Source organism: Schistocerca americana, chromosome 3, assembly GCF_021461395.2.
Source record: "Schistocerca americana isolate TAMUIC-IGC-003095 chromosome 3, iqSchAmer2.1, whole genome shotgun sequence".
In the NCBI taxonomy this organism is placed as follows: domain Eukaryota; kingdom Metazoa; phylum Arthropoda; class Insecta; order Orthoptera; family Acrididae; genus Schistocerca; species Schistocerca americana.
In genome coordinates this window covers 960,681,911-960,706,621 of record NC_060121.1, presented here as the reverse complement: position 1 = coordinate 960,706,621, position 24,711 = coordinate 960,681,911, and the positions used below count along the sequence as shown (strand labels likewise).

The following is a 24,711-nucleotide window of genomic DNA, read 5'->3' as shown; positions in this document are numbered from 1 at the left end:
TCCGAATCCTAGTCTTCTTAACGTCTTCATTAAGTAGCTGTGATCGATCCTATCGAAAGCCTTGTTGAAGTCTACGGATATTATTGCTGCTGTATTCCTGTTGGTAGCTGCATGTGCTATCACGTCTCTATAGGTGGAGGTAGCGTTAAATATACTTCTACGTGGCACTGCACACGTCTGCCACGGACTTATTGTTTTGGTCATTGCAGTCTTCAAGTTGCTTGCGAGGCACTTGGCTATTAATTTATAATCGGTATTCAGGAGCGTGACGGGACGGTAGTCTTCTATTCGTCGGGCTTTTTTCTGTTTCGGTATGAGTATGATGGTCCCATCCGTGAGCTTGGCTGGTATCTCTGCTCCGCCTAAGATCTCATTTACCATCTCCGTCACTTTCCCTCCGATTATGTCCCAGTACTCGGTGTAAAACTCGGTCGGGATGCCGTCGGTGCCCGGTGATCTTCCTTTGGCACTGCTCTTGAGGACTGCTCTGACTTCATCTTCGTCGAAGGTCTCCGTCAGTTTTGTTCTGTCTGCCTCCGTTAGCATCCGTGTTGTGTTTTGCAGGATTTTTGTTACTGCTCGTTGTTTTATTTCTTCTTTTTGGAAGAGTTGTTCGAAGTACGTCTCTATGTGTCTTTTAATTTCTAGTTTTGTTTTAAGTGATCGCCCTTCGCCGTCGCACAGTTCCTTAATGGTCTTGCTCGCCGCCCTTTCCCTCTCCCTGTTGATGTGGTGCAGGGTAGCGGGCTCGTCCTCCACTTCGCCGTACGTTTTACTTCTTGTGATTACTCCCCTCAGTTGCTGTTTTTTGATCAGTAGCATTTTTGCTTTGATCCTCCTCACCCTAGGCAAGAAAGATTGGTTTTCTAACGGCGCATTTAGGGCATCTTTCAGGCACTGTTGATAAAAGTCGGCAGTGTTCCTCCTCCAGAACGCTTTTTCGGCGCAGAACCGAATTAGCAGTCTTCTCAGCGCTGGTTTCGTGCGCGTAATCCACCAGTCTATTGTGGTGCTGTGCTCTGCTCTCTTCGCCAAGCATTCCTGCCACGTGGCTGCTATCTCCTTTCTCAGAGCGACGTCTTGCAGGTGGTCGGTGTTAAGCTTCCAGGAGCTTCTTCCCGCTGCCGTCTTCTCTGTTTCCAAACGGATGCTGCACTCGTAGCAGGAGTGGTCGGAAAACATGACTGGACAGACCTCCACTCGCGATATTTTGTCTGCCAAATCTCTGCTTACGTAAATTCTATCAAGTCTGCTTCTTCCGTTTCTGTAGAAGTATGTGAACTCTGTGAGTGCGGGGTTTTTCACTCTCCACGAATCCTCCAGTTTTAAACGTTTAACAAATTCTTGTAATTCGGCGCACACGTTTGCCACTGGGATCTGATCCTCTTGAGCGGTCACACAATTGAAGTCACCACCAATTATGATATTGCTGTTGTTGTGTAGGATAAGTTCACATATTTCTTCATTAAAGAAGTTGCTCCTGGCTCTCTTGTTGTTTGTGCCTGACGGTGCATATACGTTCACAACTAACGTGCCCTCTATTTGGATCGCAATTCCTCGGCCGTTTGATAACATCTTGGGTTCGTCAGTTTCTATTCCATGTCTGACCATTATCGCGGTGCCGCACCTCGATTCTGGGTCTATGTTTGTGTAGATGTCGAACCCCGGTATCCGTTCTATCGCCGTCGATGCCACTTCTTGCAAAAGCGCTACGTCTGCGGCTCTGTGTCTTAAGAACTGTGCGAGGGCGTCTATCTTTACTGCTGTAGTCATTTTATTTACGTTGCAAGTGATTATCTGGTATGAGTTTTTTGCCAGCCTAGCCATTTCTATTGTCCGTCAGAGCTGTCGTCAGAGTCCGTGTGCTGCAGCTGTGGCCGGTCTGGCCCGCTTTGCCTCCTCTCCTGTGAGGAACTGGAATTTTGCCTTTTCCTTTCCTTTTTGGTTCCTGTTTTGTTTGCCGTTTTGTTTGTCGTTTCTGTGTCTTCTTCTGTGTTCCGTTGTTTCCCCTTGGCTTTTTCTCCGCTCCTCTTCTTGGAGGTGGTTGCGGCGACGTCATCTTCTTGGTTTAATTTCAGTATCTTTTTAAGTTGGTTCACGTTTTCTCTTATCTTCTGCTCGCGTGCCTGTTCGTGTGTGGCTGGAGTACCACTTTCATTTTCTGCTTTTTCAGTTTCCATCATTTCTATTTCTCGTTCTGGTTCTTTTTCCTTTCTCGCTTGCTTCGCCAGCGTTTTCTGTGTACGCGCCGTCTTGGGCTGTACTTGCTGTTCGGCCTCGTCCGAGCTGCCGTCGCTAATCTTCCTTTTGTCGGCGCTTCCGGGTGCTGGCCCGGCGGCCGGCTCGGGGCCGGGGGTAGCCGGGGCAGCGGGCTGGGGCGCGGGTTCTGTGGCCTCCTCCTCCTCCTCCTCCATTGTGTCCTGCTCGGCTGTAGCGGCGGCGGGGCCCGCGGAGGCAGGCTCGTTGTCGTTACTGTCCTCTCCCTGTGGCTGCGGGGCAGCGTCCGCTATTCTCAGCGACGGAAAATCTGCGTTGAGATTCATCATCGCGCCTGCGTACGTATTCTCTCTAGGAATCTGTACCGGCCGTTTTCGTGGGCAGTCGTTCCTCATGTGATCCGTGGCATGACAAATGGAACACGTCTGAGGTTGGCCTGTGTACGAGACGAAGCCTCTGTGCCCGCATACGTTGATGAACGACGGAATAAGTTTCCTTAGGTCCATTTTTACGGTGCGCACACCCGAGTCTACCTGAATGCGGTATGCACTCGACCACTTGTCTCTCGATATCCCGAAAACGTTTCCGTATAGTCTGCAGGTTTTTACAATTTCTTCGTCAGGGACTTCGAAAGGCAGATTGCATATTTTTATATTCCTGATTCCGTAACCAGAATGCTGGATCGTGACGTCACTTGTGGTTCCGTCCCTATGTTTGAACTTCCAGATGCCCCTGTTTAGATTTACTACTCTATCAATTTCCGCGGCGTTTCCGATTTTTACAAACAGTGTGTTCAAAATAAAGTCCAATTGTAGTCCCTCGATTTCCTCTACTGGTACTTTCACATCGTCAATGATCCAATTGTGAATTTCAAACGCGTTCGGTCTTTCACCATTCTTATCGAAAGTACACTGAATAGTGTCCCTCCTGTTTGTCGTTGATGCCATGTTTTCCAAAAATAACCGGTCAATAAAATAAAGAACTTATACTCGCCAAAGCAGCGACGGCGGCGGCACGCTGTCCACCTCGGGCAGCGGGCGCGGTGCGGGGACGGTCTCGTGGCCGGCCGGCGACGGCGGGACGGCCGGGAAAATCCTCTGCTACCTGCGACGCACAATAGCGAGCGGCACACGTGTTCACAGGCGGGCAGCCAGCCAAGTACTAACCGGGCCCGATGTTGCTTAACTTCGGTGATCGGACGAGAACCGGTGTATTCAACATGGTATGGCCGTTGGCGTCCTTATAATGTAGCCGCACTGCAGAAGAAGCGTTCGGCCCTTCTCCCGACACACGCATTCGCCGTTTTCCGTGGCACATTTGACGCAAGGCACGTCCTTCCACCGCCACGTGGGTGACACGCACAACACAGCTGCTCGTTGCACCGCCTGTCATTCGTTTGGTGCGTGCGGCCTCCGACACCCGCGGGGGGCGCACCTTGTTCTTGTTATCCGGCGCAGGGCCGGGCGTCGGGGGGACTGCGCGGGGTGTGGCAGTGTCCTGCTGGACCGGCGGAGGCTTTCTCACCTGCCTGACACGCGCCGCGCTTCCAGATATTTGCGTAATTTGCGCGGTGCATTCTCGCCTGTCCCCCCTTCCGTCCCGACTTGTCCCGACTTTGCTCGACTGCCGCTCGCTGCCGCTCGGGTCGCGCTCCATATGACCGCACAAGCACGAGAAACATCTGCGAGATGGGCGCGGGCCGAACCGGCGTGTCCGAGACGCCGTGTGCGGCCGTTCGGAGCTACTAGAGTAGAGCAGCGATGCGCTCGAAAGGTGCGAAAACACGGACAGAGGACACAGGAGGTTCAACAAAGCATCCATCTCCTCTAGAGGCGAAAGATAAATTTTTGTTTACAAATTTGCAGATGTGCACTGCTACAAAACAATATGCCCTGACGTATTTCACAACATTTCTGTCGTTTCATACTGTTTTGTTATTTCCAGAGACTCTGGAAATCTTCCTTGGCACACTCTTCTTCAAACTGAGTGCCCTAATATCGTATCTTTTGTTTATTACAACAGATTTAAGTCATTGTGGAAACATCGTTGTCACATCTGAATAAGAGGGCTGGCAGTGGTGGTGGCGACAAAAAAGCAAAATATGAAGACAGCCAGAGGTCCCAGGCAGTCACCGATCCGAATACTAACGTTGTTGGTTAACTTGGGTGATCGGACGAGAACGGTTCATTTTTTTTTTTTTTTTCTCTTCTTCTTCATTTATTTAGTTAGTTTTCGGAATTTAGCGCTGCTACAAAACAGTAGGCTCTGACGCATTTCAAGAACGCATCTGTCGATTCGAAGTGTTTCGTTATTTCCAACGAGTTCCTAGCACTATTCCTCGGCGCATTCTTACTCAAACTGAGTTCATTACTGTAATTTCGTGTCTTATGTTTAGTGCAGTACTTTAAAATGCTTGTGGAAGCATCTTTGTCACACCTGAAAGTTAGTATGAAAAAGAGGCCTGGCAGGTGTAGCGACGCAAAAATTAAAAAATGAGATAGAGCCAACAGCACCTTTTTTTTTTTTTTTTTTTTTTTTGTAACCAAATCTTTATTTCAGAAATAAGAAAAAAACAACAAAATAAATCATCTGCATGGTTGAGCACTACAGTTGTCTAATTAATTTTTTTTTTTTTTATTCATCTTTGTATGGTATTTGTTACCCTTACTTATTTTGTAAGACAAGCTGTCCATTTGGTAATTTTCCTTTCATTCTTTTCGTTTTTAAGCAATTCGATAAGTTTTTCCTATATTCGTTACTGAGAGTAGTCCATTTTCATTGCTATATGTTTATGTCCAAGTTTGTTGTGGCAAATACTGACACGACTGGCATTTCTCTGATGTCACAGAGTTATTCACTTGCAATGTGCATACAAACAAACAAACAAAACAAAACAAAAAATGAGCATAGGAATTTAGATATTGATTACATTAAGTTATATACATTTAAATTACATATTGCATTTAAGGCATGAAAGGATGGTAGAAACAAAGGAGGTCCGGTTTTAGTTCGGCGTTTAAGCATGCATCACATATTACTTACATGGAAAGACAGATCTGACAGTTGAAGGACGAAGGTGAAAGTAGAGATGAGTGCAAAGTTTTATTAGTACATCTTATGACTTTGTGGCACTTAGGAAGGGAAAGAACACTTTAATATGTACCTGTTATCCGGTGGTGATTGGGAGGTTGTAGCACTGAAACACTACACCCTAGGGTGTTCACACAGTTAAAAACACTTTCTTTTTCTTTTTGCTGCATTTCTTAAAACACTTTGGCGCACTTCTACTTTCACTTTCTTTTTGGATTTGCACTTCACTTTTATCACTGCACTGCACTGTCGAGGTTGCTGCGGTGCTGTGGGGAGGCTCGCTGGTGTTCACGTGCCGCCGGGGAAGACGTCGTCGATGGCTGCCTGCAGGGGTATCCGGAGGAAGTTCTGGAAGTTCTCGTCGTACCTCCTGTGCTGCTGCGCTACCTTATGTTCCTCCCAGAGGTCCATCAGGAAATCGACGTGGTCCGTCTGCCGCTTCGTCACGATGACGTGACCTGTCATGCCGAGGATCCACAAGGTTGCCAGCCTTTTCGGCCTGGGAAATGGTTTGATATCGGGCGCAGTGATGACTGTAGGTGTTATAGCTCGCTGGTCCGTTCTATTTATTTTTGCCACTATTCTCTGGCACGTTTCCCATATGCTGACCCCGTTTTTACATGTGAAGCGGTGCTCTAGTGTGTCGACACAGTTGCAGGCTTCACATTTATCTGAATCTCTCAGTTTGATCCGGGCTAATTTTTCGTTTGTTGCTACCGTCCTGTTTACTATTCGGTACCAGCTCGCCTTCACGTGCTTTGGTAGCGTGGTTTCCGTGATGTTTTTCCATATTTGTGGCCAGTTGTGATTTGGGAACTTGTTTTCTATTTTGTTTCTGGCAGGCCTTCCCCTCAGCGCCTTGTATATTTTCCTCGCTGTCCTGTGACTGGGATTTGCCACGGTTGTCAATGCATAGCTCTTGTCTATGTAGTATTGTCTTACGTGGCAAATCTTATACGGGATGTGGCTCGTGTTTATTGGCGGTTCTTCAGATGCAGGTTTCATTCTTCTTATCAGTGCTGCTGTGATGCTTTCTGGATTCTTCTCCTGGATTTCCAGCGTCCTTTTTAGTAGAAGCGCCGCACATTTCGTTCTTACTTCCACAAGACCGAGTCCACCTTCCTCTATCGGTAGCGAGCATGTTTCCTGCGCCACCTTGAAGATTTCTCTTCGCCACAGGAGGTAGTATACGGCTCCCGTGATTGCCCTAGCTGTTTCTTTGGGTAAGGTCAGGATCTGTGCCAGGTAGTAGGCTTTCGATAGGATCGTTGTGTTTATGAGGTCTATTCTTTGCTGCAGGGTTAGTTGCCTGTTTGAATGCACTCTCGTGAGGCCTCGTATTACATGTAGTGCGTTCCTCCAGTTGTATGTTGCCATTTTTTGTGGACCCGGCTGCATGAAGATGCCGAGTACTTTGTGGTTCTCGACTACTTCATACCACTGACTCGCTGCATTTATCTGCTTATTCCCAATTGGCAGTAGCACTGTTTTCTTTTTGTTTATTTTTGCACCTGACGCTTCTTCAAAAGTGTGCAGTATTTCTTCCACCGTTTTTATTTCTTCGCGATGTTGGATGAAGATTCCCATGTCATCTGCGTAGGCTACGCAAGCCACTGTTTTGTCTTCCACCGTGTAGCCTGCTATGCTATTTGCGATCTTCTTCAATAGCGGGTCTAGTGCTACTGCAAAAAGGGCCATTGACAGGGGGCAGCCTTGCCTCACTGACCTGTTAAGCTCTATGTATTTTGTTGTCCAGCCGTTTATGGCTATTCTGGATTTGCCATTCTTTAGTAGTTTTTCGACGATGCTGTTGAATTTTGGTCCGAATCCTAGTCTTCTTAACGTCTTCATTAAGTAGCTGTGATCGATCCTATCGAAAGCCTTGTTGAAGTCTACGGATATTATTGCTGCTGTATTCCTGTTGGTAGCTGCATGTGCTATCACGTCTCTATAGGTGGAGGTAGCGTTAAATATACTTCTACGTGGCACTGCACACGTCTGCCACGGACTTATTGTTTTGGTCATTGCAGTCTTCAAGTTGCTTGCGAGGCACTTGGCTATTAATTTATAATCGGTATTCAGGAGCGTGACGGGACGGTAGTCTTCTATTCGTCGGGCTTTTTTCTGTTTCGGTATGAGTATGATGGTCCCATCCGTGAGCTTGGCTGGTATCTCTGCTCCGCCTAAGATCTCATTTACCATCTCCGTCACTTTCCCTCCGATTATGTCCCAGTACTCGGTGTAAAACTCGGTCGGGATGCCGTCGGTGCCCGGTGATCTTCCTTTGGCACTGCTCTTGAGGACTGCTCTGACTTCATCTTCGTCGAAGGTCTCCGTCAGTTTTGTTCTGTCTGCCTCCGTTAGCATCCGTGTTGTGTTTTGCAGGATTTTTGTTACTGCTCGTTGTTTTATTTCTTCTTTTTGGAAGAGTTGTTCGAAGTACGTCTCTATGTGTCTTTTAATTTCTAGTTTTGTTTTAAGTGATCGCCCTTCGCCGTCGCACAGTTCCTTAATGGTCTTGCTCGCCGCCCTTTCCCTCTCCCTGTTGATGTGGTGCAGGGTAGCGGGCTCGTCCTCCACTTCGCCGTACGTTTTACTTCTTGTGATTACTCCCCTCAGTTGCTGTTTTTTGATCAGTAGCATTTTTGCTTTGATCCTCCTCACCCTAGGCAAGAAAGATTGGTTTTCTAACGGCGCATTTAGGGCATCTTTCAGGCACTGTTGATAAAAGTCGGCAGTGTTCCTCCTCCAGAACGCTTTTTCGGCGCAGAACCGAATTAGCAGTCTTCTCAGCGCTGGTTTCGTGCGCGTAATCCACCAGTCTATTGTGGTGCTGTGCTCTGCTCTCTTCGCCAAGCATTCCTGCCACGTGGCTGCTATCTCCTTTCTCAGAGCGACGTCTTGCAGGTGGTCGGTGTTAAGCTTCCAGGAGCTTCTTCCCGCTGCCGTCTTCTCTGTTTCCAAACGGATGCTGCACTCGTAGCAGGAGTGGTCGGAAAACATGACTGGACAGACCTCCACTCGCGATATTTTGTCTGCCAAATCTCTGCTTACGTAAATTCTATCAAGTCTGCTTCTTCCGTTTCTGTAGAAGTATGTGAACTCTGTGAGTGCGGGGTTTTTCACTCTCCACGAATCCTCCAGTTTTAAACGTTTAACAAATTCTTGTAATTCGGCGCACACGTTTGCCACTGGGATCTGATCCTCTTGAGCGGTCACACAATTGAAGTCACCACCAATTATGATATTGCTGTTGTTGTGTAGGATAAGTTCACATATTTCTTCATTAAAGAAGTTGCTCCTGGCTCTCTTGTTGTTTGTGCCTGACGGTGCATATACGTTCACAACTAACGTGCCCTCTATTTGGATCGCAATTCCTCGGCCGTTTGATAACATCTTGGGTTCGTCAGTTTCTATTCCATGTCTGACCATTATCGCGGTGCCGCACCTCGATTCTGGGTCTATGTTTGTGTAGATGTCGAACCCCGGTATCCGTTCTATCGCCGTCGATGCCACTTCTTGCAAAAGCGCTACGTCTGCGGCTCTGTGTCTTAAGAACTGTGCGAGGGCGTCTATCTTTACTGCTGTAGTCATTTTATTTACGTTGCAAGTGATTATCTGGTATGAGTTTTTTGCCAGCCTAGCCATTTCTATTGTCCGTCAGAGCTGTCGTCAGAGTCCGTGTGCTGCAGCTGTGGCCGGTCTGGCCCGCTTTGCCTCCTCTCCTGTGAGGAACTGGAATTTTGCCTTTTCCTTTCCTTTTTGGTTCCTGTTTTGTTTGCCGTTTTGTTTGTCGTTTCTGTGTCTTCTTCTGTGTTCCGTTGTTTCCCCTTGGCTTTTTCTCCGCTCCTCTTCTTGGAGGTGGTTGCGGCGACGTCATCTTCTTGGTTTAATTTCAGTATCTTTTTAAGTTGGTTCACGTTTTCTCTTATCTTCTGCTCGCGTGCCTGTTCGTGTGTGGCTGGAGTACCACTTTCATTTTCTGCTTTTTCAGTTTCCATCATTTCTATTTCTCGTTCTGGTTCTTTTTCCTTTCTCGCTTGCTTCGCCAGCGTTTTCTGTGTACGCGCCGTCTTGGGCTGTACTTGCTGTTCGGCCTCGTCCGAGCTGCCGTCGCTAATCTTCCTTTTGTCGGCGCTTCCGGGTGCTGGCCCGGCGGCCGGCTCGGGGCCGGGGGTAGCCGGGGCAGCGGGCTGGGGCGCGGGTTCTGTGGCCTCCTCCTCCTCCTCCTCCATTGTGTCCTGCTCGGCTGTAGCGGCGGCGGGGCCCGCGGAGGCAGGCTCGTTGTCGTTACTGTCCTCTCCCTGTGGCTGCGGGGCAGCGTCCGCTATTCTCAGCGACGGAAAATCTGCGTTGAGATTCATCATCGCGCCTGCGTACGTATTCTCTCTAGGAATCTGTACCGGCCGTTTTCGTGGGCAGTCGTTCCTCATGTGATCCGTGGCATGACAAATGGAACACGTCTGAGGTTGGCCTGTGTACGAGACGAAGCCTCTGTGCCCGCATACGTTGATGAACGACGGAATAAGTTTCCTTAGGTCCATTTTTACGGTGCGCACACCCGAGTCTACCTGAATGCGGTATGCACTCGACCACTTGTCTCTCGATATCCCGAAAACGTTTCCGTATAGTCTGCAGGTTTTTACAATTTCTTCGTCAGGGACTTCGAAAGGCAGATTGCATATTTTTATATTCCTGATTCCGTAACCAGAATGCTGGATCGTGACGTCACTTGTGGTTCCGTCCCTATGTTTGAACTTCCAGATGCCCCTGTTTAGATTTACTACTCTATCAATTTCCGCGGCGTTTCCGATTTTTACAAACAGTGTGTTCAAAATAAAGTCCAATTGTAGTCCCTCGATTTCCTCTACTGGTACTTTCACATCGTCAATGATCCAATTGTGAATTTCAAACGCGTTCGGTCTTTCACCATTCTTATCGAAAGTACACTGAATAGTGTCCCTCCTGTTTGTCGTTGATGCCATGTTTTCCAAAAATAACCGGTCAATAAAATAAAGAACTTATACTCGCCAAAGCAGCGACGGCGGCGGCACGCTGTCCACCTCGGGCAGCGGGCGCGGTGCGGGGACGGTCTCGTGGCCGGCCGGCGACGGCGGGACGGCCGGGAAAATCCTCTGCTACCTGCGACGCACAATAGCGAGCGGCACACGTGTTCACAGGCGGGCAGCCAGCCAAGTACTAACCGGGCCCGATGTTGCTTAACTTCGGTGATCGGACGAGAACCGGTGTATTCAACATGGTATGGCCGTTGGCGTCCTTATAATGTAGCCGCACTGCAGAAGAAGCGTTCGGCCCTTCTCCCGACACACGCATTCGCCGTTTTCCGTGGCACATTTGACGCAAGGCACGTCCTTCCACCGCCACGTGGGTGACACGCACAACACAGCTGCTCGTTGCACCGCCTGTCATTCGTTTGGTGCGTGCGGCCTCCGACACCCGCGGGGGGCGCACCTTGTTCTTGTTATCCGGCGCAGGGCCGGGCGTCGGGGGGACTGCGCGGGGTGTGGCAGTGTCCTGCTGGACCGGCGGAGGCTTTCTCACCTGCCTGACACGCGCCGCGCTTCCAGATATTTGCGTAATTTGCGCGGTGCATTCTCGCCTGTCCCCCCTTCCGTCCCGACTTGTCCCGACTTTGCTCGACTGCCGCTCGCTGCCGCTCGGGTCGCGCTCCATATGACCGCACAAGCACGAGAAACATCTGCGAGATGGGCGCGGGCCGAACCGGCGTGTCCGAGACGCCGTGTGCGGCCGTTCGGAGCTACTAGAGTAGAGCAGCGATGCGCTCGAAAGGTGCGAAAACACGGACAGAGGACACAGGAGGTTCAACAAAGCATCCATCTCCTCTAGAGGCGAAAGATAAATTTTTGTTTACAAATTTGCAGATGTGCACTGCTACAAAACAATATGCCCTGACGTATTTCACAACATTTCTGTCGTTTCATACTGTTTTGTTATTTCCAGAGACTCTGGAAATCTTCCTTGGCACACTCTTCTTCAAACTGAGTGCCCTAATATCGTATCTTTTGTTTATTACAACAGATTTAAGTCATTGTGGAAACATCGTTGTCACATCTGAATAAGAGGGCTGGCAGTGGTGGTGGCGACAAAAAAGCAAAATATGAAGACAGCCAGAGGTCCCAGGCAGTCACCGATCCGAATACTAACGTTGTTGGTTAACTTGGGTGATCGGACGAGAACGGTTCATTTTTTTTTTTTTTTTCTCTTCTTCTTCATTTATTTAGTTAGTTTTCGGAATTTAGCGCTGCTACAAAACAGTAGGCTCTGACGCATTTCAAGAACGCATCTGTCGATTCGAAGTGTTTCGTTATTTCCAACGAGTTCCTAGCACTATTCCTCGGCGCATTCTTACTCAAACTGAGTTCATTACTGTAATTTCGTGTCTTATGTTTAGTGCAGTACTTTAAAATGCTTGTGGAAGCATCTTTGTCACACCTGAAAGTTAGTATGAAAAAGAGGCCTGGCAGGTGTAGCGACGCAAAAATTAAAAAATGAGATAGAGCCAACAGCACCTTTTTTTTTTTTTTTTTTTTTTTTGTAACCAAATCTTTATTTCAGAAATAAGAAAAAAACAACAAAATAAATCATCTGCATGGTTGAGCACTACAGTTGTCTAATTAATTTTTTTTTTTTTTATTCATCTTTGTATGGTATTTGTTACCCTTACTTATTTTGTAAGACAAGCTGTCCATTTGGTAATTTTCCTTTCATTCTTTTCGTTTTTAAGCAATTCGATAAGTTTTTCCTATATTCGTTACTGAGAGTAGTCCATTTTCATTGCTATATGTTTATGTCCAAGTTTGTTGTGGCAAATACTGACACGACTGGCATTTCTCTGATGTCACAGAGTTATTCACTTGCAATGTGCATACAAACAAACAAACAAAACAAAACAAAAAATGAGCATAGGAATTTAGATATTGATTACATTAAGTTATATACATTTAAATTACATATTGCATTTAAGGCATGAAAGGATGGTAGAAACAAAGGAGGTCCGGTTTTAGTTCGGCGTTTAAGCATGCATCACATATTACTTACATGGAAAGACAGATCTGACAGTTGAAGGACGAAGGTGAAAGTAGAGATGAGTGCAAAGTTTTATTAGTACATCTTATGACTTTGTGGCACTTAGGAAGGGAAAGAACACTTTAATATGTACCTGTTATCCGGTGGTGATTGGGAGGTTGTAGCACTGAAACACTACACCCTAGGGTGTTCACACAGTTAAAAACACTTTCTTTTTCTTTTTGCTGCATTTCTTAAAACACTTTGGCGCACTTCTACTTTCACTTTCTTTTTGGATTTGCACTTCACTTTTATCACTGCACTGCACTGTCGAGGTTGCTGCGGTGCTGTGGGGAGGCTCGCTGGTGTTCACGTGCCGCCGGGGAAGACGTCGTCGATGGCTGCCTGCAGGGGTATCCGGAGGAAGTTCTGGAAGTTCTCGTCGTACCTCCTGTGCTGCTGCGCTACCTTATGTTCCTCCCAGAGGTCCATCAGGAAATCGACGTGGTCCGTCTGCCGCTTCGTCACGATGACGTGACCTGTCATGCCGAGGATCCACAAGGTTGCCAGCCTTTTCGGCCTGGGAAATGGTTTGATATCGGGCGCAGTGATGACTGTAGGTGTTATAGCTCGCTGGTCCGTTCTATTTATTTTTGCCACTATTCTCTGGCACGTTTCCCATATGCTGACCCCGTTTTTACATGTGAAGCGGTGCTCTAGTGTGTCGACACAGTTGCAGGCTTCACATTTATCTGAATCTCTCAGTTTGATCCGGGCTAATTTTTCGTTTGTTGCTACCGTCCTGTTTACTATTCGGTACCAGCTCGCCTTCACGTGCTTTGGTAGCGTGGTTTCCGTGATGTTTTTCCATATTTGTGGCCAGTTGTGATTTGGGAACTTGTTTTCTATTTTGTTTCTGGCAGGCCTTCCCCTCAGCGCCTTGTATATTTTCCTCGCTGTCCTGTGACTGGGATTTGCCACGGTTGTCAATGCATAGCTCTTGTCTATGTAGTATTGTCTTACGTGGCAAATCTTATACGGGATGTGGCTCGTGTTTATTGGCGGTTCTTCAGATGCAGGTTTCATTCTTCTTATCAGTGCTGCTGTGATGCTTTCTGGATTCTTCTCCTGGATTTCCAGCGTCCTTTTTAGTAGAAGCGCCGCACATTTCGTTCTTACTTCCACAAGACCGAGTCCACCTTCCTCTATCGGTAGCGAGCATGTTTCCTGCGCCACCTTGAAGATTTCTCTTCGCCACAGGAGGTAGTATACGGCTCCCGTGATTGCCCTAGCTGTTTCTTTGGGTAAGGTCAGGATCTGTGCCAGGTAGTAGGCTTTCGATAGGATCGTTGTGTTTATGAGGTCTATTCTTTGCTGCAGGGTTAGTTGCCTGTTTGAATGCACTCTCGTGAGGCCTCGTATTACATGTAGTGCGTTCCTCCAGTTGTATGTTGCCATTTTTTGTGGACCCGGCTGCATGAAGATGCCGAGTACTTTGTGGTTCTCGACTACTTCATACCACTGACTCGCTGCATTTATCTGCTTATTCCCAATTGGCAGTAGCACTGTTTTCTTTTTGTTTATTTTTGCACCTGACGCTTCTTCAAAAGTGTGCAGTATTTCTTCCACCGTTTTTATTTCTTCGCGATGTTGGATGAAGATTCCCATGTCATCTGCGTAGGCTACGCAAGCCACTGTTTTGTCTTCCACCGTGTAGCCTGCTATGCTATTTGCGATCTTCTTCAATAGCGGGTCTAGTGCTACTGCAAAAAGGGCCATTGACAGGGGGCAGCCTTGCCTCACTGACCTGTTAAGCTCTATGTATTTTGTTGTCCAGCCGTTTATGGCTATTCTGGATTTGCCATTCTTTAGTAGTTTTTCGACGATGCTGTTGAATTTTGGTCCGAATCCTAGTCTTCTTAACGTCTTCATTAAGTAGCTGTGATCGATCCTATCGAAAGCCTTGTTGAAGTCTACGGATATTATTGCTGCTGTATTCCTGTTGGTAGCTGCATGTGCTATCACGTCTCTATAGGTGGAGGTAGCGTTAAATATACTTCTACGTGGCACTGCACACGTCTGCCACGGACTTATTGTTTTGGTCATTGCAGTCTTCAAGTTGCTTGCGAGGCACTTGGCTATTAATTTATAATCGGTATTCAGGAGCGTGACGGGACGGTAGTCTTCTATTCGTCGGGCTTTTTTCTGTTTCGGTATGAGTATGATGGTCCCATCCGTGAGCTTGGCTGGTATCTCTGCTCCGCCTAAGATCTCATTTACCATCTCCGTCACTTTCCCTCCGATTATGTCCCAGTACTCGGTGTAAAACTCGGTCGGGATGCCGTCGGTGCCCGGTGATCTTCCTTTGGCACTGCTCTTGAGGACTGCTCTGACTTCATCTTCGTCGAAGGTCTCCGTCAGTTTTGTTCTGTCTGCCTCCGTTAGCATCCGTGTTGTGTTTTGCAGGATTTTTGTTACTGCTCGTTGTTTTATTTCTTCTTTTTGGAAGAGTTGTTCGAAGTACGTCTCTATGTGTCTTTTAATTTCTAGTTTTGTTTTAAGTGATCGCCCTTCGCCGTCGCACAGTTCCTTAATGGTCTTGCTCGCCGCCCTTTCCCTCTCCCTGTTGATGTGGTGCAGGGTAGCGGGCTCGTCCTCCACTTCGCCGTACGTTTTACTTCTTGTGATTACTCCCCTCAGTTGCTGTTTTTTGATCAGTAGCATTTTTGCTTTGATCCTCCTCACCCTAGGCAAGAAAGATTGGTTTTCTAACGGCGCATTTAGGGCATCTTTCAGGCACTGTTGATAAAAGTCGGCAGTGTTCCTCCTCCAGAACGCTTTTTCGGCGCAGAACCGAATTAGCAGTCTTCTCAGCGCTGGTTTCGTGCGCGTAATCCACCAGTCTATTGTGGTGCTGTGCTCTGCTCTCTTCGCCAAGCATTCCTGCCACGTGGCTGCTATCTCCTTTCTCAGAGCGACGTCTTGCAGGTGGTCGGTGTTAAGCTTCCAGGAGCTTCTTCCCGCTGCCGTCTTCTCTGTTTCCAAACGGATGCTGCACTCGTAGCAGGAGTGGTCGGAAAACATGACTGGACAGACCTCCACTCGCGATATTTTGTCTGCCAAATCTCTGCTTACGTAAATTCTATCAAGTCTGCTTCTTCCGTTTCTGTAGAAGTATGTGAACTCTGTGAGTGCGGGGTTTTTCACTCTCCACGAATCCTCCAGTTTTAAACGTTTAACAAATTCTTGTAATTCGGCGCACACGTTTGCCACTGGGATCTGATCCTCTTGAGCGGTCACACAATTGAAGTCACCACCAATTATGATATTGCTGTTGTTGTGTAGGATAAGTTCACATATTTCTTCATTAAAGAAGTTGCTCCTGGCTCTCTTGTTGTTTGTGCCTGACGGTGCATATACGTTCACAACTAACGTGCCCTCTATTTGGATCGCAATTCCTCGGCCGTTTGATAACATCTTGGGTTCGTCAGTTTCTATTCCATGTCTGACCATTATCGCGGTGCCGCACCTCGATTCTGGGTCTATGTTTGTGTAGATGTCGAACCCCGGTATCCGTTCTATCGCCGTCGATGCCACTTCTTGCAAAAGCGCTACGTCTGCGGCTCTGTGTCTTAAGAACTGTGCGAGGGCGTCTATCTTTACTGCTGTAGTCATTTTATTTACGTTGCAAGTGATTATCTGGTATGAGTTTTTTGCCAGCCTAGCCATTTCTATTGTCCGTCAGAGCTGTCGTCAGAGTCCGTGTGCTGCAGCTGTGGCCGGTCTGGCCCGCTTTGCCTCCTCTCCTGTGAGGAACTGGAATTTTGCCTTTTCCTTTCCTTTTTGGTTCCTGTTTTGTTTGCCGTTTTGTTTGTCGTTTCTGTGTCTTCTTCTGTGTTCCGTTGTTTCCCCTTGGCTTTTTCTCCGCTCCTCTTCTTGGAGGTGGTTGCGGCGACGTCATCTTCTTGGTTTAATTTCAGTATCTTTTTAAGTTGGTTCACGTTTTCTCTTATCTTCTGCTCGCGTGCCTGTTCGTGTGTGGCTGGAGTACCACTTTCATTTTCTGCTTTTTCAGTTTCCATCATTTCTATTTCTCGTTCTGGTTCTTTTTCCTTTCTCGCTTGCTTCGCCAGCGTTTTCTGTGTACGCGCCGTCTTGGGCTGTACTTGCTGTTCGGCCTCGTCCGAGCTGCCGTCGCTAATCTTCCTTTTGTCGGCGCTTCCGGGTGCTGGCCCGGCGGCCGGCTCGGGGCCGGGGGTAGCCGGGGCAGCGGGCTGGGGCGCGGGTTCTGTGGCCTCCTCCTCCTCCTCCTCCATTGTGTCCTGCTCGGCTGTAGCGGCGGCGGGGCCCGCGGAGGCAGGCTCGTTGTCGTTACTGTCCTCTCCCTGTGGCTGCGGGGCAGCGTCCGCTATTCTCAGCGACGGAAAATCTGCGTTGAGATTCATCATCGCGCCTGCGTACGTATTCTCTCTAGGAATCTGTACCGGCCGTTTTCGTGGGCAGTCGTTCCTCATGTGATCCGTGGCATGACAAATGGAACACGTCTGAGGTTGGCCTGTGTACGAGACGAAGCCTCTGTGCCCGCATACGTTGATGAACGACGGAATAAGTTTCCTTAGGTCCATTTTTACGGTGCGCACACCCGAGTCTACCTGAATGCGGTATGCACTCGACCACTTGTCTCTCGATATCCCGAAAACGTTTCCGTATAGTCTGCAGGTTTTTACAATTTCTTCGTCAGGGACTTCGAAAGGCAGATTGCATATTTTTATATTCCTGATTCCGTAACCAGAATGCTGGATCGTGACGTCACTTGTGGTTCCGTCCCTATGTTTGAACTTCCAGATGCCCCTGTTTAGATTTACTACTCTATCAATTTCCGCGGCGTTTCCGATTTTTACAAACAGTGTGTTCAAAATAAAGTCCAATTGTAGTCCCTCGATTTCCTCTACTGGTACTTTCACATCGTCAATGATCCAATTGTGAATTTCAAACGCGTTCGGTCTTTCACCATTCTTATCGAAAGTACACTGAATAGTGTCCCTCCTGTTTGTCGTTGATGCCATGTTTTCCAAAAATAACCGGTCAATAAAATAAAGAACTTATACTCGCCAAAGCAGCGACGGCGGCGGCACGCTGTCCACCTCGGGCAGCGGGCGCGGTGCGGGGACGGTCTCGTGGCCGGCCGGCGACGGCGGGACGGCCGGGAAAATCCTCTGCTACCTGCGACGCACAATAGCGAGCGGCACACGTGTTCACAGGCGGGCAGCCAGCCAAGTACTAACCGGGCCCGATGTTGCTTAACTTCGGTGATCGGACGAGAACCGGTGTATTCAACATGGTATGGCCGTTGGCGTCCTTATAATGTAGCCGCACTGCAGAAGAAGCGTTCGGCCCTTCTCCCGACACACGCATTCGCCGTTTTCCGTGGCACATTTGACGCAAGGCACGTCCTTCCACCGCCACGTGGGTGACACGCACAACACAGCTGCTCGTTGCACCGCCTGTCATTCGTTTGGTGCGTGCGGCCTCCGACACCCGCGGGGGGCGCACCTTGTTCTTGTTATCCGGCGCAGGGCCGGGCGTCGGGGGGACTGCGCGGGGTGTGGCAGTGTCCTGCTGGACCGGCGGAGGCTTTCTCACCTGCCTGACACGCGCCGCGCTTCCAGATATTTGCGTAATTTGCGCGGTGCATTCTCGCCTGTCCCCCCTTCCGTCCCGACTTGTCCCGACTTTGCTCGACTGCCGCTCGCTGCCGCTCGGGTCGCGCTCCATATGACCGCACAAGCACGAGAAACATCTGCGAGATGGGCGCGGGCCGAACCGGCGTGTCCGAGACGCCGTGTGCGGCCGTTCGGAGCTACTAGAGTAGAGCAGCGATGCGCTCGAAAGGTGCGAAAACACGGACAGAGGACACAGGAGGTTCAACAAAGCATCCATCTCCTCTAGAGGCGAAAGATAAATTTTTGTTTACAAATTTGCAGATGTGCACTGCTGCAAAACAATATGCCCTGACGTATTTCACAACATTTCTGTCGTTTCATACTGTTTTGTTATTTCCAGAGACTCTGGAAATCTTCCTTGGCACACTCTTCTTCAAACTGAGTGCCCTAATATCGTATCTTTTGTTTATTACAACAGATTTAAGTCATTGTGGAAACATCGTTGTCACATCTGAATAAGAGGGCTGGCAGTGGTGGTGGCGACAAAAAAGCAAAATATGAAGACAGCCAGAGGTCCCAGGCAGTCACCGATCCGAATACTAACGTTGTTGCTTAACTTGGGTGATCGGACGAGAACGGTTCATTTTTTTTTTTTTTTTTTTCTTTTTCTTCTTCATTTATTTAGTTAGTTTTCGGAATTTAGCGCTGCTACAAAACAGTAGGCTCTGACGCATTTCAAGAACGCATCTGTCGATTCGAAGTGTTTCGTTATTTCCAACGAGTTCCTAGCACTATTCCTCGGCGCATTCTTACTCAAACTGAGTTCATTACTGTAATTTCGTGTCTTATGTTTAGTGCAGTACTTTAAAATGCTTGTGGAAGCATCTTTGTCACACCTGAAAGTTAGTATGAAAAAGAGGCCTGGCAGGTGTAGCGACGCAAAAATTAAAAAATGAGATAGAGCCAACAGCACCCGGTGTTCCCAGGCGGTCACCCATCCAAGTACTAACCGGGCCCGATGTTGCTTAACTTCGGTGATCGGACGAGAACCGGTGTATTCAACATGGTATGGCCGTTGGCGTCCTTATAATGTAGCCGCACTGCAGAAGAAGCGTTCGGCCCTTCTCCCGACACACGCATTCGCCGTTTTCCGTGGCACATTTGACGCAAGGCACGTCCTTCCACCGCCACGTGGGTGACACGCACAACACAGCTGCTCGTTGCACCGCCTGTCATTCGTTTGGTGCGTGCGGCCTCCGACACCCGCGGGGGGCGCACCTTGTTCTTGTTATCCGGCGCAGGGCCGGGCGTCGGGGGGACTGCGCGGGGTGTGGCAGTGTCCTGCTGGACCGGCGGAGGCTTTCTCACCTGCCTGACACGCGCCGCGCTTCCAGATATTTGCGTAATTTGCGCGGTGCATTCTCGCCTGTCCCCCCTTCCGTCCCGACTTGTCCCGACTGCCGCTCGCTGCCGCTCGGGTCGCGCTCCATATGACCGCACAAGCACGAGAAACATCTGCGAGATGGGCGCGGGCCGAACCGGCGTGTCCGAGACGCCGTGTGCGGCCGTTCGGAGCTACTAGAGTAGAGCAGCGATGCGCTGGAAAGGTGCGAAAACACGGACAGAGGACACAGGAGGTTCAACAAAGCATCCATCTCCTCTAGAGGCGAAAGATAAATTTTTGTTTACAAATTTGCAGATGTGCACTGCTGCAAAACAATATGCCCTGACGTATTTCACAACATTTCTGTCGTTTCATACTGTTTTGTTATTTCCAGAGACTCTGGAAATCTTCCTTGGCACACTCTTCTTCAAACTGAGTGCCCTAATATCGTATCTTTTGTTTATTACAACAGATTTAAGTCATTGTGGAAACATCGTTGTCACATCTGAATAAGAGGGCTGGCAGTGGTGGTGGCGACAAAAAAGCAAAATATGAAGACAGCCAGAGGTCCCAGGCAGTCACCGATCCGAATACTAACGTTGTTGCTTAACTTGGGTGATCGGACGAGAACGGTTCATTTTTTTTTTTTTTTTTTTCTTTTTCTTCTTCATTTATTTAGTTAGTTTTCGGAATTTAGCGCTGCTACAAAACAGTAGGCTCTGACGCATTTCAAGAACGCATCTGTCGATTCGAAGTGTTTCGTTATTTCCAACGAGTTCCTAGCACTATTCCTCGGCGCATTCTTACTCAAACTGAGTTCATTACTGTAATTTCGTGTCTTATGTTTAGTGCAGTACTTTAAAATGCTTGTGGAAGCATCTTTGTCACACCTGAAAGTTAGTATGAAAAAGAGGCCTGGCAGGTGTAGCGACGCAAAAATTAAAAAATGAGATAGAGCCAACAGCACCTTTTTTTTTTTTTTTTTTTTTTTTTTTAAAACGTAATAAACTTTTATTTACAAAATAACAAATACAGTCATGAGATTCCAAGGTATTTTCAATTTCAATTTCAGTTAGTTATCGAGTCTTTTTCTTTTCTTTACTGATATGCCCGGTGTTCCCAGGCGGTCACCCATCCAAGTACTAACCGGGCCCGATGTTGCTTAACTTCGGTGATCGGACGAGAACCGGTGTACTCAACATGGTATGGCCGTTGGCGTCCTTATAATGTAGCCGCACTGCAGAAGAAGCGTTCGGCCCTTCTCCCGACACACGCATTCGCCGTTTTCCGTGGCACATTTGACGCAAGGCACGTCCTTCCACCGCCACGTGGGTGACACGCACAACACAGCTGCTCGTTGCACCGCCTGTCATTCGTTTGGTGCGTGCGGCCTCCGACACCCGCGGGGGGCGCACCTTGTTCTTGTTATCCGGCGCAGGGCCGGGCGTCGGGGGGACTGCGCGGGGTGTGGCAGTGTCCTGCTGGACCGGCGGAGGCTTTCTCACCTGCCTGACACGCGCCGCGCTTCCAGATATTTGCGTAATTTGCGCGGTGCATTCTCGCCTGTCCCCCCTTCCGTCCCGACTTGTCCCGACTGCCGCTCGCTGCCGCTCGGGTCGCGCTCCATATGACCGCACAAGCACGAGAAACATCTGCGAGATGGGCGCGGGCCGAACCGGCGTGTCCGAGACGCCGTGTGCGGCCGTTCGGAGCTACTAGAGTAGAGCAGCGATGCGCTGGAAAGGTGCGAAAACACGGACAGAGGACACAGGAGGTTCAACAAAGCATCCATCTCCTCTAGAGGCGAAAGATAAATTTTTGTTTACAAATTTGCAGATGTGCACTGCTGCAAAACAATATGCCCTGACGTATTTCACAACATTTCTGTCGTTTCATACTGTTTTGTTATTTCCAGAGACTCTGGAAATCTTCCTTGGCACACTCTTCTTCAAACTGAGTGCCCTAATATCGTATCTTTTGTTTATTACAACAGATTTAAGTCATTGTGGAAACATCGTTGTCACATCTGAATAAGAGGGCTGGCAGTGGTGGTGGCGACAAAAAAGCAAAATATGAAGACAGCCAGAGGTCCCAGGCAGTCACCGATCCGAATACTAACGTTGTTGCTTAACTTGGGTGATCGGACGAGAACGGTTCATTTTTTTTTTTTTTTTTTTCTTTTTCTTCTTCATTTATTTAGTTAGTTTTCGGAATTTAGCGCTGCTACAAAACAGTAGGCTCTGACGCATTTCAAGAACGCATCTGTCGATTCGAAGTGTTTCGTTATTTCCAACGAGTTCCTAGCACTATTCCTCGGCGCATTCTTACTCAAACTGAGTTCATTACTGTAATTTCGTGTCTTATGTTTAGTGCAGTACTTTAAAATGCTTGTGGAAGCATCTTTGTCACACCTGAAAGTTAGTATGAAAAAGAGGCCTGGCAGGTGTAGCGACGCAAAAATTAAAAAATGAGATAGAGCCAACAGCACCCGGTGTTCCCAGGCGGTCACCCATCCAAGTACTAACCGGGCCCGATGTTGCTTAACTTCGGTGATCGGACGAGAACCGGTGTATTCAACATGGTATGGCCGTTGGCGTCCTTATAATGTAGCCGCACTGCAGAAGAAGCGTTCGGCCCTTCTCCCGACACACGCATTCGCCGTTTTCCGTGGCACATTTGACGCAAGGCACGTCCTTCCACCGCCACGTGGGTGACACGCACAACACAGCTGCTCGTTGCACCGCCTGTCATTCGTTTGGTGCGTGCGGCCTCCGACACCCGCGGGGGGCGCACCTTGTTCTTGTTATCCGGCGCAGGGCCGGGCGTCGGGGGGACTGCGCGGGGTGTGGCAGTGTCCTGCTGGACCGGCGGAGGCTTTCTCACCTGCCTGACACGCGCCGCGCTTCCAGATATTTGCGTAATTTGCGCGGTGCATTCTCGCCTGTCCCCCCTTCCGTCCCGACTTGTCCCGACTGCCGCTCGCTGCCGCTCGGGTCGCGCTCCATATGACCGCACAAGCACGAGAAACATCTGCGAGATGGGCGCGGGCCGAACCGGCGTGTCCGAGACGCCGTGTGCGGCCGTTCGGAGCTACTAGAGTAGAGCAGCGATGCGCTGGAAAGGTGCGAAAACACGGACAGAGGACACAGGAGGTTCAACAAAGCATCCATCTCCTCTAGAGGCGAAAGATAAATTTTTGTTTACAAATTTGCAGATGTGCACTGCTGCAAAACAATATGCCCTGACGTATTTCACAACATTTCTGTCGTTTCATACTGTTTTGTTATTTCCAGAGACTCTGGAAATCTTCCTTGGCACACTCTTCTTCAAACTGAGTGCCCTAATATCGTATCTTTTGTTTATTACAACAGATTTAAGTCATTGTGGAAACATCGTTGTCACATCTGAATAAGAGGGCTGGCAGTGGTGGTGGCGACAAAAAAGCAAAATATGAAGACAGCCAGAGGTCCCAGGCAGTCACCGATCCGAATACTAACGTTGTTGCTTAACTTGGGTGATCGGACGAGAACGGTTCATTTTTTTTTTTTTTTTTTTCTTTTTCTTCTTCATTTATTTAGTTAGTTTTCGGAATTTAGCGCTGCTACAAAACAGTAGGCTCTGACGCATTTCAAGAACGCATCTGTCGATTCGAAGTGTTTCGTTATTTCCAACGAGTTCCTAGCACTATTCCTCGGCGCATTCTTACTCAAACTGAGTTCATTACTGTAATTTCGTGTCTTATGTTTAGTGCAGTACTTTAAAATGCTTGTGGAAGCATCTTTGTCACACCTGAAAGTTAGTATGAAAAAGAGGCCTGGCAGGTGTAGCGACGCAAAAATTAAAAAATGAGATAGAGCCAACAGCACCTTTTTTTTTTTTTTTTTTTTTTTTTTTTAAAACGTAATAAACTTTTATTTACAAAATAACAAATACAGTCATGAGATTCCAAGGTATTTTCAATTTCAATTTCAGTTAGTTATCGAGTCTTTTTCTTTTCTTTACTGATATGCCCGGTGTTCCCAGGCGGTCACCCATCCAAGTACTAACCGGGCCCGATGTTGCTTAACTTCGGTGATCGGACGAGAACCGGTGTACTCAACATGGTATGGCCGTTGGCGTCCTTATAATGTAGCCGCACTGCAGAAGAAGCGTTCGGCCCTTCTCCCGACACACGCATTCGCCGTTTTCCGTGGCACATTTGACGCAAGGCACGTCCTTCCACCGCCACGTGGGTGACACGCACAACACAGCTGCTCGTTGCACCGCCTGTCATTCGTTTGGTGCGTGCGGCCTCCGACACCCGCGGGGGGCGCACCTTGTTCTTGTTATCCGGCGCAGGGCCGGGCGTCGGGGGGACTGCGCGGGGTGTGGCAGTGTCCTGCTGGACCGGCGGAGGCTTTCTCACCTGCCTGACACGCGCCGCGCTTCCAGATATTTGCGTAATTTGCGCGGTGCATTCTCGCCTGTCCCCCCTTCCGTCCCGACTTGTCCCGACTGCCGCTCGCTGCCGCTCGGGTCGCGCTCCATATGACCGCACAAGCACGAGAAACATCTGCGAGATGGGCGCGGGCCGAACCGGCGTGTCCGAGACGCCGTGTGCGGCCGTTCGGAGCTACTAGAGTAGAGCAGCGATGCGCTGGAAAGGTGCGAAAACACGGACAGAGGACACAGGAGGTTCAACAAAGCATCCATCTCCTCTAGAGGCGAAAGATAAATTTTTGTTTACAAATTTGCAGATGTGCACTGCTGCAAAACAATATGCCCTGACGTATTTCACAACATTTCTGTCGTTTCATACTGTTTTGTTATTTCCAGAGACTCTGGAAATCTTCCTTGGCACACTCTTCTTCAAACTGAGTGCCCTAATATCGTATCTTTTGTTTATTACAACAGATTTAAGTCATTGTGGAAACATCGTTGTCACATCTGAATAAGAGGGCTGGCAGTGGTGGTGGCGACAAAAAAGCAAAATATGAAGACAGCCAGAGGTCCCAGGCAGTCACCGATCCGAATACTAACGTTGTTGCTTAACTTGGGTGATCGGACGAGAACGGTTCATTTTTTTTTTTTTTTTTTTCTTTTTCTTCTTCATTTATTTAGTTAGTTTTCGGAATTTAGCGCTGCTACAAAACAGTAGGCTCTGACGCATTTCAAGAACGCATCTGTCGATTCGAAGTGTTTCGTTATTTCCAACGAGTTCCTAGCACTATTCCTCGGCGCATTCTTACTCAAACTGAGTTCATTACTGTAATTTCGTGTCTTATGTTTAGTGCAGTACTTTAAAATGCTTGTGGAAGCATCTTTGTCACA

The 24,711-nt window shown here is 48.5% G+C and overlaps 3 protein-coding genes, 2 non-coding genes and 5 pseudogenes across 5 annotated transcripts; all 10 read right to left on the bottom strand.

Moving 5' to 3' along the window:
* Positions 1–1,829: 1,829 nt before the first annotated feature.
* On the bottom strand, positions 1,830–2,546 carry LOC124606583 (brain acid soluble protein 1-like). The gene has a single exon (XM_047138568.1). It carries the CDS (start codon positions 2,544–2,546, stop codon positions 1,830–1,832), a length of 717 nt encoding a protein of 238 aa, XP_046994524.1.
* A 789-nt stretch (positions 2,547–3,335) lies between these two features.
* On the bottom strand, positions 3,336–3,453 carry LOC124607788 (annotated as a pseudogene).
* A 5,504-nt stretch (positions 3,454–8,957) lies between these two features.
* On the bottom strand, positions 8,958–9,674 carry LOC124606582 (brain acid soluble protein 1-like). Its single transcript, XM_047138567.1, has one exon. It carries the CDS (start codon positions 9,672–9,674, stop codon positions 8,958–8,960), a length of 717 nt encoding a protein of 238 aa, XP_046994523.1.
* A 789-nt stretch (positions 9,675–10,463) lies between these two features.
* Positions 10,464–10,581, bottom strand: LOC124607779 (annotated as a pseudogene).
* A 5,504-nt stretch (positions 10,582–16,085) lies between these two features.
* On the bottom strand, positions 16,086–16,802 carry LOC124606581 (brain acid soluble protein 1-like). The gene has a single exon (XM_047138566.1). It carries the CDS (start codon positions 16,800–16,802, stop codon positions 16,086–16,088), a length of 717 nt encoding a protein of 238 aa, XP_046994522.1.
* Positions 16,803–17,591: 789 nt separating this feature from the next.
* LOC124607768 lies at positions 17,592–17,709 on the bottom strand (annotated as a pseudogene).
* A 1,269-nt stretch (positions 17,710–18,978) lies between these two features.
* LOC124607923 lies at positions 18,979–19,097 on the bottom strand. The gene has a single exon (XR_006978857.1). It is a non-coding gene; the product is annotated as a 5S ribosomal RNA (ribosomal RNA).
* Positions 19,098–20,499: 1,402 nt separating this feature from the next.
* Positions 20,500–20,615, bottom strand: LOC124607795 (annotated as a pseudogene).
* A 1,262-nt stretch (positions 20,616–21,877) lies between these two features.
* LOC124607911 lies at positions 21,878–21,996 on the bottom strand. The gene has a single exon (XR_006978856.1). It is a non-coding gene; the product is annotated as a 5S ribosomal RNA (ribosomal RNA).
* A 1,403-nt stretch (positions 21,997–23,399) lies between these two features.
* On the bottom strand, positions 23,400–23,515 carry LOC124607794 (annotated as a pseudogene).
* Between the last annotated feature and the right edge of the window lie 1,196 nt (positions 23,516–24,711).

Excerpts from the sequence above, each read along its gene's own strand:
- LOC124606583 (XM_047138568.1), bottom strand. The coding sequence starts at position 2,546 with ATGATGAATCTCAACGCAGATTTTCCGTCGCTGAGAATAGCGGACGCT.
- LOC124606582 (XM_047138567.1), bottom strand. The coding sequence starts at position 9,674 with ATGATGAATCTCAACGCAGATTTTCCGTCGCTGAGAATAGCGGACGCT.
- LOC124606581 (XM_047138566.1), bottom strand. The coding sequence starts at position 16,802 with ATGATGAATCTCAACGCAGATTTTCCGTCGCTGAGAATAGCGGACGCT.